Source organism: Uranotaenia lowii, chromosome 2 (assembly GCF_029784155.1).
Source record: "Uranotaenia lowii strain MFRU-FL chromosome 2, ASM2978415v1, whole genome shotgun sequence".
Classification (NCBI taxonomy): domain Eukaryota; kingdom Metazoa; phylum Arthropoda; class Insecta; order Diptera; family Culicidae; genus Uranotaenia; species Uranotaenia lowii.
Window position 1 is genome coordinate 293,926,409 of NC_073692.1, and position 13,025 is coordinate 293,939,433.

The 13,025-nt window shown below is 34.1% G+C and overlaps 1 protein-coding gene across 1 annotated transcript in view; it reads left to right on the forward strand.

The window, feature by feature from the left end:
- The window catches only part of LOC129745282 (elongation of very long chain fatty acids protein AAEL008004-like), a 28,592-nt gene extending 16,008 nt beyond the window's left edge, over window positions 1-12,584 (forward strand). The window contains exons 2-6 of the mRNA XM_055738258.1: window positions 8,442-8,632; window positions 8,714-8,794; window positions 8,872-9,034; window positions 11,676-11,812; window positions 11,891-12,584. Coding sequence (XP_055594233.1) covers window positions 8,442-8,632; window positions 8,714-8,794; window positions 8,872-9,034; window positions 11,676-11,812; window positions 11,891-12,166 — 848 coding nt within the window. The 3' untranslated portion in view covers window positions 12,167-12,584. The remainder of the gene's footprint in view (window positions 1-8,441; window positions 8,633-8,713; window positions 8,795-8,871; window positions 9,035-11,675; window positions 11,813-11,890) is intronic.
- Window positions 12,585-13,025: the final 441 nt, after the last annotated feature.

Below are 13,025 nucleotides of genomic sequence, written 5' to 3' on the forward strand. Positions count from 1 at the left end.
ATCAACAGCCAAATAAACGAAGAAAAATTGCATAGCGCTTTCGTCGTTCCTACAACGCTGATATTTTGTTTTGGTTAAATCTGCAACTGTGAAATTGCTAGAAAACTGTCGCAGAATGATCGATGTGGCTTTCTGCAGAAGGACCAGTCTGCTAAACTTGTCATTACTTTGATCAAAAAGAAAATTTAGAATTATTTTGAATATTAAGCTCAAAGGAATATAACACGTCATCCATAATAATCTTAATTAGGAAAAATGATCCACACATAGTGTGAAATGGAGATAGCTACGTGCCGCCCGAATATAAAAGTCAATGCACTTCATGAGAGGCTATCCCAAAAACAACCTGACAGATCGGCACATTGAACATTATGCACATGTAAATATTGCATAGCCCCATACTTTTGTCGTTAATTTCATCAATTTGTAACCATGCTTTCAAAAATTAATAAGTATTCCTTTTTATTGAATACACATTGTTCATTTCTTACGTCTCATGTCCTTTATCTTACGCCTCACTTTTCAAGTTTCTCTTTTTAAATCTCACATTTTTATTTTTCACGTCGCTTATCTTACGTGTCATGTGTCGATAAACGTCTCATGTCTCATCTCTCTTTTCTCATGTGTGATGCCAATGTCTAGCGCCTCAGGTCTTCTATCACACATTTCACGTCTTATGTTTCAACTTTCACGTTTTTCGTCTATCATCTTACGTCTCACTTCCAAGGTTTCGCATCTCACGGACGTCTTCCGCGGCTTTGACAAAGTGTGTACAACTTTCATTTTTTTTTGTGTAAACACATTCATTTTCCAAATCAAAACCAATGAAACTGAAATTTTAGTTTAATATTTCAAATTCCTAACGTTAAAAATCTTAAGAGATAAGAGTAGTTCGGTTCTGTTGGTGAGATTTGTTTTCAATCTGCAAAGCAGTGATAATATCGAAATGCTGTTCAACTCAAGTTATATGCTTTATTTTGACATTTTTGTAATATAGTCGATTGGTTGTCGTGAAGCTTCCAGAACATGATTGTTTTGCAATACCTGTATTGATTTATAGTTAAAACTAACTGTTTTCAACAGATCTCTAAAAAAATATCGTTTTGAAATTTTAACTATTTAAGACGCTAGTAAACAAATTGCTTTTAATTTTGTTGAATATACTTTACCGATTCAATGTGAAACTCAATTGAAACTTACCTGAAAAGAAAGAAAAAAATATTATTAGTTTTACGAATAAATTATGGATATTGTTATGAAGATTTTTCTCTCATAATTTTTATAGAGTACACCTAATTAAAGTAATAACATTCACCGATAATCTTGAATCATCCTTTCCCAACGACAAAGTTAGCCGCCCCTAACCTTGCCCGGTTGCTGCTTAGTTATTTACCTTCAACAGACAGCCGAACGAATGATTCAAATTATCGATTCGCGGGATGATGATTTCAGCAATTGTTTCTGCCAGCAATTGCTGCCGGGGGACCTTGCCATAGGCTTAGACTCGATTAAGACGAGTCGGAAGATCCTTTCTAGATTTGTTAAACAACTGGAAAACAATAATTTATTGCACCGAGCTTCGAAAACCAAAAGTTCTACCTCATCTGCCGCGCCAGTTAACCCAAGCTAGAACAAGACGGGCAGGCAGAACCACGAAGTCTCTGTAGAGAAGTATATTAAAAAATGAAAATTATGATCTCTGCCTTCGATGCGGGCCCTCCCTTCTTTCTCTAGGTCACCATAGACGGGGTCTTCCCCCGATTTCAAGACCAACTCTGGCGGCGAGGTGAAAGGATCGCTGGCCTGAACTGGCGGGTCTCTCTAGGCCTAGAGATTGGGTCGGCGGCAACTGACCGAATAATCGACCTTCACAGATGAGATAATGTTCGTTTCCTCGATTATGATGATCTGCACAGCAGAAACGCTTCAATTTCCCACCGACTACAAATGTGGGCTTCAAATTGCCAATATTCTCGGCAGGCCTGCCCTTGCGATCTTGGGCCTCTTCAAGAAAATAGGTGCCAATGTACTGCGGTCAAGTCGGCCGGAAGATTTGAGTTGGTACTTTTTTCTCTTTTTTTCAGTTTCAAACATACGCACGTGCACTGAAAGCGCACACTTCTTAAAATTATGAGGCCCATTCAAGAGGTTGGATTGTTGGATGGTTATTTTTGTTCTCCAGCATCCATAATACTTAAGTTATGAGGAGGGAATTGTTATTTTTATGCGCTATCTGAGGTTCATCTGAAACGGCGATGGCTTCGAGATGGGTAAATCGGAAGCAACCATTTCAATGATGATGGCGATAAAGGTAATTTTTATTATTATGCGTTTCTTGAATTGAAATTATTGGTCGTTTGGGTGGTCTTACTGTGTAGACACCCGATCATTTGGATCACTTAATAAGGGCTAGTGTGGCGTATGCTACGAGCTTAATTCTTGATGATTACAGTGAAAAAATAAATAATGAGACAAACGACGCACTTTACATCAGTCAGTAATATTATATTCTGAAAACATTAAAAACAGTGTTTAGTAGGGAATTTCTTCCGGATATTATTTTATGGCTTAATTCTCAGAAGTTTTGTTAGTATCTAATCAAGCGAAAACCAAATAAGTCTTGCTATGAACAAGTAATTGCCACTTAAAGGCTCAAGGTAGTAAAAAGTCGGTCCTCTAAACTCAAACAGTTGTAAGGAAAAAAATGCAACACTTTGTTTTGGGAATAACTTTTGAATGCATGAATGAAAATTAATGAAATTTTCAGCGAAGTTACTTGTAAACGTAATGTTTACATATGCAAATTTTTGTGATGTTTAGTCAAGTTGTTTTTGAGATAGCGTTCGATGAAGAAATTTTTCTACTTTAATTTTCGGGCAACACGTGTGCCATCTATAATGCATACTATGAACCACCTTTTTTTAAATCAAGGCAAATTTTGATTATGTTTGCTGTTTCCTGAAGCTTGACCTACAAAATAACTCAAAATTTTAAATTTTAAAGATATAACAAATTTAGCCGATTGTTTTGCTATGGCACAAAAACAACATATTTCACTTTTTATCACTCCACCACCGTTTTTGGGTAATACCACGATTCCAGATCCAACTTAAACACAGTTTAAATCGTATGGGACCTATTGAAGAGATTTGCAGAGAGAAAGGCTGCATTTGGAGGCAACCTTCTTTGTATTTTTAGCCATTCATCCTGTCAATAGTTATGAAGGCATAAGTAATTCGCAGTTTCCGCAGATCGTTAGCCTGCTCAGGTACTAGACATTAAATTTTTCATTTTTTATTGTTGTTTATCTCCGGGAAATACAGGCGAGACTTGTGAACGAAAAGTTTCTGGTAGGAAACCTGTCAGGTGGCCGCTTGTTCCAAGACCAAGAGTTTGTTTTGCTGTCCATTACGAAACTTTTCAAAATATCTCTCTACAAGCAGTCCAAATATTTTGCGCACGATTTTACCACTGCATTTTGTTGATTTTACCGGTAGGCAGCTTTTCTACCTTGTAGAAATGAAGTCAAGCCTATTTGAAAGTCAGCTAGACAAATCAGTCAGAAAAAAATTACTTTTTTATCTCTTCATTCATATTTTCGGATTGATCTTGAAAAAACCTCTCACATTCCTCTCACTGTATGAAATCAAAAATCTTCATTTTTATTCAAATTTTAGCTGATTATCGGGTCCTCTAGGACTTAGAGATTCATCATGTGAGCTTAGGTTGAATAGTTGATTTTCAGCTGATTTCGATCCTGCCCAAAAAATTTAGTCAATGAACTTTAGTATTGGACGCTGTCTCAAAAACCACTTGACAGAGATTCACCAAATTTTTTTTTGCACGTACACATTACATTACTAGGTAGCTTAACTGAAAATTTCATCAGTTTCCATCCATGCATTTAAAAATTATTCACGAAACATCTAAATTTAAGAATTTAAAAGCAATTTTTCAATATCCAACATTCCTAAAGGTAGATTTTGTACAATAAAAAGTGTTTCATAATTTAAAGTAGTCTAAACAAATGCCTCCGAAGAAGTTATGATTAATTATTATAATGCATCTAAACATGCTAATGCTCTATGAGATATTCTGAGAGTTTTGACATCCAGATTGTGGTGAACTTTCCGTCATATCTCATCCAAAATCAGGCATAAATATATGGTATTTAAGATACAGTCAGTTATAAAAGTTTTAGTTACTAACTTTTGTCAGACACTATATCTTAGTTATCTTAGTAGATCAATTTCCACCATAATTTTGCTTATTCGCCTTACTGGAAAAATAAGTTAACACATGTGTTATGTCTATTTTATTTCTCATCACATAATTTTAAAGAACGAAAGTAAGTAATCGTATTCGAAAAAATAGATAATTCATCTAATTGAAAACTAAAATAAATGAACACATATTCTAAATATTGAAAAAGGGATAACTATCGAATTAAGGATCAAAGTTTGACCACTTCCGGTATTCACGAGAGCAGAAACATAACTTAAAAGGTTTCGCGACGCTCATATTAAAATATTGTTCAGAACACTGTAGAAGGAGATAGTTTTCAGATCTCCTGAACTGCTATTTTCTAGTTCCCAATTGTTCCCTATAATTGTTGTTCTAAGTATTCTTGAAGCACCTCTAAAGATGCTCCATGGGGTTGAAATTTGACGATTTGTAGGTATGTACTTTAAGGGTTATTTTATAGTAATTACTCTCATACAACATGGGCGATTCTGTCGGGTTCAATAACGTATTGGAAGCAGTCATCACGTGACAGACCAAATTACTTCATGAAAAGATGCTGATCATATTAACGGATGTTCAAACAATCTTTTTGGAACATCGTTGAGTTGAGAAACTCCTTGCTTCAGAATCTATAGACTTCTCATAAACTCTAAATATCCCCAAAATCTGAAAAAATACATTGAAACGGCCACTAATGCCCATGTTAAAGAGTTATAAAAAAAATAAGGAAGGTTCTACACACGTTCAAAGTGAGAAATCATCATTTAAATAAGATCAGAAACTTTGCAAACATCATGTAAAAAAGCTGTAGACGGACTTCAGAAATTGAATTGGGTTTAATCCTCAAAATGCAACAAAGATATGGAGTTCATAAAAGATATGTAGAACCTAATACATGAACTTCTCAACCCTACGATGTTTTGAACATCCTCTAGTACAGGGTGGCCAGCAAGTTTCCATTTTCAAATTCCCGGTTTTTCCCGGTTTTCCCGATTGAGATTTTATAGATTTCCCTGTTTCAAAATGATATTTTTATGCAAGTTGGACTTAAAAGTATAAGAGGACTTAATTTTTTTTAAGTTGATCTTGAAACTCAAAGGTTATCCAGAATATGGTGATGATAATACGGTAAGAAAATAATTTTAGTAGCCTTTAACTTAACCAAAAATTGTTACCTTCTCTTTAGTTTTTCACACCATCTTCGTCTATTGTAAAGGAAAATACTTTATTTTTATTATTCAGATGAGATAAATTAAAGTTTTTATATGATGCCATGTATATAACACTTTTAAAACTTCAAGTTGAAATACTGAATTTTACTGTAGAAATCTTGCTTCTGAATTCTGAAATTTGGAACACAATCATGCTCGATAAATTTCGTATTGAATAACTTAATTTCAAGTTTGGATTCATTATTAAATTTTCAATTCCAATTTCTAACGCTTATTTTATTTTCGAAACAAATATCAATTTTGATTTTATAGGTTGATTACTAATTGATATTCTGATATTTTTCTTTAAAAGTTCTTTAAATAGATATCGATTAACCTTAGTCATGCTAAGCAATCTGAAATTTTATTTCGATTCTCATATTGAATCATTTTTTAATGTATACCTTGAAATTTTATTTTAGAAGCGCTGAGTTCTAGATGCCTAAATCTATTTAATTTCTGATAAATTCATCTATATTCTTAGTCTGAATTTTCAGTCCTATTGCAAAAGTGCATGTTTTTATTAGATGTTTTAATTTAAAATCCTACTGGTTAAATTGAAAAATGTATACAGGAATCACACACAAATTTGGTTGTTTTTTACACCGTCTGCATTCTGTGCGTTTACTAATTGACCAAATAAAATTATGGTATCTTATTTTATTTTTTTGTTTCCGGATTTTTTCTGCATAGGAAAATTCCCGATTCTCAAAAGTTGAAATTGAAAGTTAATTAAGAAGAAACTATTTTCGAAACCAAATGAAATAAGTACTTCGTGGTTATGTCGTTTGTCAGAAATTTGACGTTTAATTTTTGAACTTACGTTTTGATAGTTTTTGGCAATTTTGAGTACACATAACACAAAAAAACAATTTAGATTTTTTTTTTTCAATATTTTATCAATCAAATGGAAACTTGAAGTTTGGTTATGATTATATTTGAATTTCGATAAAAGTACTGTAAGCTCAATTGAAAATAGCTGAAAATAAGTTAAGTTACGTCAAAAAATAGCTATTCAGAAAACTAATTGACCGAGTTATGATGAATATCTGTATTGATATCTCTCTTTTAACGTTTTATCAAAATTGATTTTTTTTTAATTATTCGCTATTTTTGTCAGACTCTTCAAAATAACTCTGCCAGTTTAAATGTGTGTGATAGATTTCTGCTATTTTTTTTTTCAAGTTTCGTTTCAGTATAACGTGTTTTTCTGAAAAAACGAGCTCCTGATGCAGATTCGAACAAATTCTTACTGAATGTATAATAATTTCAGTTATAAGATAAATGCTAAGCTTAAATAGTTTTCGAAATGTGTATTCAATCGAAAACTGTCTGATTTCAACGTATGAATCCACATCACTCAGAACTAAAAAGTAACAGCATTCACTGCAGTGCACAATATGCGTTAGCTAAGAAAAAGTATATGATCGAGAAATTTTTCTACGCGGATTCTTTGCTCGAAATATGTATGCACTGAGTTCAAAAATCTATATTTTTAAATAAAATTCCCGACTTTTCCAGGCATTTTACTCTTTTATCCCGACATTTTCGCGCTCTTCACAATCCTTAAATAAAGGACTATTTTTTTTTTGTTTCGATTATAGTCGTTTTACCATCTTTATGGCATTCGCGACTTTATCAACGTTGCAGTTGGCGGTTCGTTATTGAAAAACTTATCCATATAAAGGACTATGAATAGTACAGCTTCAGAGAAAAATTTTCGTCATGATGAAATGATGGAATTTTTGTATCAATAGGTTTTTTTTATATAGATATAGAAAAAAATAATCCATAAATAATTTTCCCGGTTTTGATTTCAAATTCCAGTTCTTTTCCCGGGTTTCCTGGTCCCATTTTAAATTCCCGGTTTTTTCACGGTTTTGAGGTTTTCCCGGTTCGCTTGCCACCCACAGTCCTAAAAGTCCGATTTTCGTAGAATGAATTAATGTGTCTCAGGCCATACAAACTCCAGAAAACTCAAATTTGGTGGTAGAATAGCGTGATAATTGATCTATCTAACGCAGGAAATTTGATCAAAAAATATCACCATAGTAAAAAGTTATGGAAGTTCAAAGTCGAAGTGACAGTGTGCGTGCTTTCAATTTCTACACAATTATGAACGGTACTGTATACCATAAAAGTCCAAATTATAAGGCAAATAAGAAAAATTATGATGGAAATTTATCTTGGTTACTAAGCTTTTGTCACTGACTGTAGATCTTTTTCAATTAATTTGTATTCCAGGGAGTTTCTTGCTGACGATTAAGCATTGATATTTTAGGAAATACCATTAAACGAGTCTTGTTGACGATGTTCGAATACAATATCTTATAGTTCAACACATGATTAATCGTTCACTGAAATTTGCCATAGGTGACATCAACTATTAGAAATATAACAAGCGACTGACCGAAGTGAAGTGGATGTCAGTTGATTGAATTTCCAAAAATGATAGCAATTATGTGTCCGGGATTCGGGTGGTTTGGTGGGAACTTATTCCATCGATGCTATGTTTGCTGTCTCGTTTGACGGGATAATTACTTCGGATTAACTTAAAACATTCAGACAATCAAACAGCGTTGAGTGTTTATCCAAAGCTACTTGAATTTCATGAACACGCATTCGAGATTTATTGCATCATACGATTCTTTGAAACCAGGTATTTTGTTGTTTTGCTTTAATATGCAAGAAAATCAAGGATTTTAACCAGATATCGATTAATCGATTTATCGATTTTGGGCTTGTGATATAGCTCAGTTGGCAAGTCTGTTGTCCCCTGAGCCGATGTCCGCGAGTTCGAGCCCAAGAGTAAACATCGAACACAGTTGTACCAGATAAGTTTTTCAATAACGATCCGCCAACTGCAACGTTGATAAAGTCGCGAATGCCATAAAGATGGACAAACGACTATAATCGAAACAACAACAACATTTATCGATTTTGATTGATTAAAATTATTACATTTTTCCCACTTTTCCAAAATAGACCCCCGAGCAAAGAACCTCCCGTTCATGGACAATCCTCTGCCAACGCTGACGATGATCGGAACCTATCTGGCCTGGGTGTTGATTGTCGGACCGACCTATATGCGGGACCGGAAGCCGTTGCAGCTAACCAGCACCTTGTTCTACTACAATCTTTTTCAGGTGTTCCTGAGTGCCTATATGTTTGTTGAGGTATACTTTGGAAAATGTTTTTTTTTTTTAATATAAAATGGGTGTTGGGTTTTTCTGTAACCAACTGGGATATATTTTCAGCATCTGCTAGCGGGATGGGCCCGTGGGTACAGCCTCACATGTGAACCGGTCGATTACGGAGATGGAGTTTTATCCAGGAGAGTAAGCATTTTTATATGTGATTGATATGTTGTTTCCACTTTTATTAATATGTCGCTCGTAAAATTACTATTCCATAGATGTTCAACCTGTGCTACATCTACTATCTTTCGAAGCTGAGCGAGTTTGCCGACACAATCTTTTTCGTGCTGAGAAAAAAGAAATCACAAATCTCGTGGCTGCATCTTTACCATCATTCGCTGACACCCATCGAGGCATGGATTTTGACAAAGTTCTTGGCAGGTAAGTACAATCTATGTGCTATAGGTTTTTTTGGTTAAAGCTATGAAGGTTTTGTGAATTTAAAAATTAGTATACTGCCGTTTCACGCAAAAGTAGCTCATGTGGAAAAAACATGCAACCGAGAAAAACGCGATGAACTTTTATTGTGGACAACTTCTGTTACTGTCCCATGGTCCGAAATTCGATAATTAAAACAAATTTTCAGTGCCTCAAATGTCTCTTGTGCGATGTTTTCTTTTCAAATTCGATATATATTAACGTCAATAAATTGAAAGCAGTGAACAGTTAAAAAAAAACAACTCCTTTTGACAACCCGTGACCCGGAAGTTTTTTAAAGATATTTTTGGCAAAATGCGTATAACTAGTATGTAAAATGCATATGCAGGATCAGGGCCGTAGGAAGAACCGGCTCATAGGGGGGGTTTTTGATGACAATTTTTTTACCAATACATTTTTACTTGAACAATGTACACACAAGTGAAAAAATGTATATGTACTAAGTACAAAGTATTCAAGTAAAAGTTGTTTTGCATTCAAAGTTCTTATTTTATAAATAAGTCCTGAGAGATGGCATTTTTTTAATGAAGCTTTAAAAAATATGGGGATTTGTAATATAGCTCAGTTGGTAAATCAGTTGCCATCTGTGGTGATGTCCATGTGTTTGAGCCCAAGAGTAAACATCGAACACAGTTGTTCCAGATAGTTTTTCAATTATTGGTGTGCCAACTGCATCGTAGAGAAAAGTCGAGAGTTGAACAATGATGTGGAAACGACTATAATCGAAACATAAAAAAAGGATTTCGAACGCTTTATTTAGAAAAAAAAATTTTTACTCACTGACATTAGGAAGCTATTTCTTTTGAACCGGAAGCATAAGCATTTTAAGCATTTTAAGCACGGGTGAAAATGTATCAAATATTCATAAATAATAGTAAAAAATAAGGTTTACTGTTCAAATAAGGTTTTTTCTCTACTCTTGTAAACCAAATAAAGTTTAAGATGTTAGGTATAACGTTTGATTTTGAAGGATCTCCAATATATGTTAAAAAAATTTTAAATGAAAATTCCAGCTTAGGTTTTACTTGAAGATAAAAAACATGTTAAAAAATATCATATATTGTTTTATATTTCATAATTTTAATCCTGTGAATAACGTTTTCAAAATTTTAATCTAGATTATTCAAAAAAAAAATTCTTTAAAATGAATCCAGATCTTATTTTTTATATGCGATTTTCACCAGGTTTGTGTTTCTAAACTGACTCTGATTGAATTCAAAAATTTTATTATGAATCAAGAATCAAAGTTATGAAACTGCGATCTCGTTCAATTTGAATTCTTAATTTAATTTAATTATAGATATTTTAAAATTGAATATAAAACTTAAATTTGACCTAAACCCGAATACAAAGCTTGGATTTTGGTTCCAAGTCTTAATTCCGTATTTTGAACTCAAATTCAGAACCTTGATCTAAATTCCAAATAAGAATTTTTTTTAAATTTGAAACCAAAAAGCGAAATTTCTATCAGAATCCTTAACCAGAAATATTAAAAAAATGGATACTTATTAAATATTTTTCCGAAAGTATCTGGGTTGGGCATATCCGGGCAATTTTGTCCTAAAACCTTGTGAATTTAGGGCATATTGTTTTAAAATTTCTCCAAAATCCGGCCAAAAAACCCGTGGCAAATTGTTTTTATTTAATCGAAACATATCAACCGAATCAGAATCAGATTTAAGGTTGCCAAAAAGTCGTTTATGTTTACTTTGGCAAAATCGGTTTAAAAACACTTTTCGGACGCAAAATACATAATTCTAATAACGCAACTGAAATTTCCGTTTGATTTTGCAAATGGAGTGAGAAAATCTGGTCCAAATCCGAACAATCTGGTAATCTTAGTCTAACTTCATTGGGATTCAATATTTGGGACTCAATTACTATCAACAAGTGAGAATTTTTTTGAAAAACTGTTGTGAAATTGTAGTCTTGGAATGAGATTTCGAGGTTTTGGAGTCGAGATTGTTGCATGCTACTCTTGAATGATTAGCAATAGTGCAACTAGTTGTTCATCAAAATTTGATATGAAATTTCAAATTTTATGTTTAGCAAAAAAATTTCACTTGGTATTTTTGGACCTTCAGGGGGGGGTAACCTCCAAAACCCCCCCCGTTCCTACGGCCATGTGCAGGATTACCCAAGTAACATTTTAAGTTTTACAGCACGCTACTAGATAAAGTTTTAGTTTTATATGATGCTTGAGGAGTCTAATAAAACTATCTGTGTTACTTGGGTTATATTATTAATTTCCAATCACGGTAAATTCATTCTTGATTTTAGAAAAATAATGCAATAGTGAGATTCTACTAAAATTCTTTTTTTTTTGTTTCGATAATAGTCTTTTTACCATCTTTATGGCATTCGCGACTTTATTAACGTTACAGTTGGCGGATCGTAATTGAAAAATTTATCCGGTACAACTGTGTTCGATGTTTACTCTTAGGCTCGAACTCGCGGACATCGGCTACTAAAATTCTGTTAAATTGTAAATGTTTGAGAAAATGAAGAAGTTGTCATAAACTTTCCATTAAAGAGCTAAAAAAAGAAATTAAGTTGATATTACTTGTTTTGCTTTTCATTCCAGGAGGAAACGCCACCTTGCCGAACATCATCAACAATTTTGTGCACACCTTGATGTACTTTTATTACTTGCTCTCGTCGATGGGACCTCGCTATCAGAAGTACCTCTGGTGGAAGAAGTACATGACCGAAATTCAGATCGTAAGTGGCTGCGCTAATCCGGCCGAAACAACATATTTAAACTGCTGATTTGCTACCCCTTTTCATTCATTCCGACAGGCTCAATTCATCATCTGCATTGCCCATGCCATCAATGCGCTCGTTTCGGATTGTGCATTTCCCAAGTTTATCACCGCGCTGCTGCTGCTGAATGCTGTCATATTTTTCGTGCTGTTTATGGATTTCTACATTCAAAACTATCGACGGTCGGCGGCCAAAGCGAAGGCCACTGACGAGGCCAAAAAGGCGCTGCAGGTTTTGGAAAATAACAACACCTTGGCGCCGGCGGAAGGATTCATCGAGCGAAGGCCGGCGGAGTTGAAGAAAACGGAATGATTCTGGGATATCGTATTTAATTTAAGGAGAAACCTGTACAAAAGTCTGATGAAATTTACGAATGGTCCCGGCGATGGGGTCATTTTGTACTGTACATAACACAATCACAAACCATTTACGAGAACAAGCTTTTCTACGATTAGTTGTAATAACAGAGTTACTAAACTTGATCCTAGAGCTTAAGTGGATACGTTAACATTCGCTGTTGTAAGCTAAGACTGTGTGCCTTATTTTGGGACAAAATTTATTCTTGCTCAATATTTTCTTGATCTATTGGTTGTAAATAAAGATAAAATATAACACTTACTTGTACTTTACATGAGCTAAGAAAAAGTTTCTGAAATTAAAACAAATCCGATAAGAATTTCGACAAATAAACAAGTGGAATACATTCAGTGCTCTGCCGTGTGTTTTTGTATATTGCTTTTTCCTCATTACTTGCTACGCAAGTTATCCAACCCAAGATGGTATCTTTGACACGTTTTGAAAATGAATAAATTAGCTTCAAAAATACAAAAAAAAACGAGAAAGAACAAAACAACATCCCTAATATCTGGGCAAAAAGAAAACAAAAACGCACACTCGAAGAAAAGTACAAGCTTCAACCATTATTTTCCTCCATTATTATTCGAACATATAACAGACAAGCAACAACGGAAATAAGAAACAACCGGAAAATTTGAACAGAACGGGTACATCAAACCGGTAATTGATGCCCATGGGGGATGCTCTGGAAGATTTAATTATGTTTTCCCATTCTCATCTTCATCAAAACAATGGACGCATTCCAGATATAAATGGTTTCATTTGGTGCCCCACAACTCGGCAAGGGTCTTACTTCATTAGGGGTCCCTGTGAA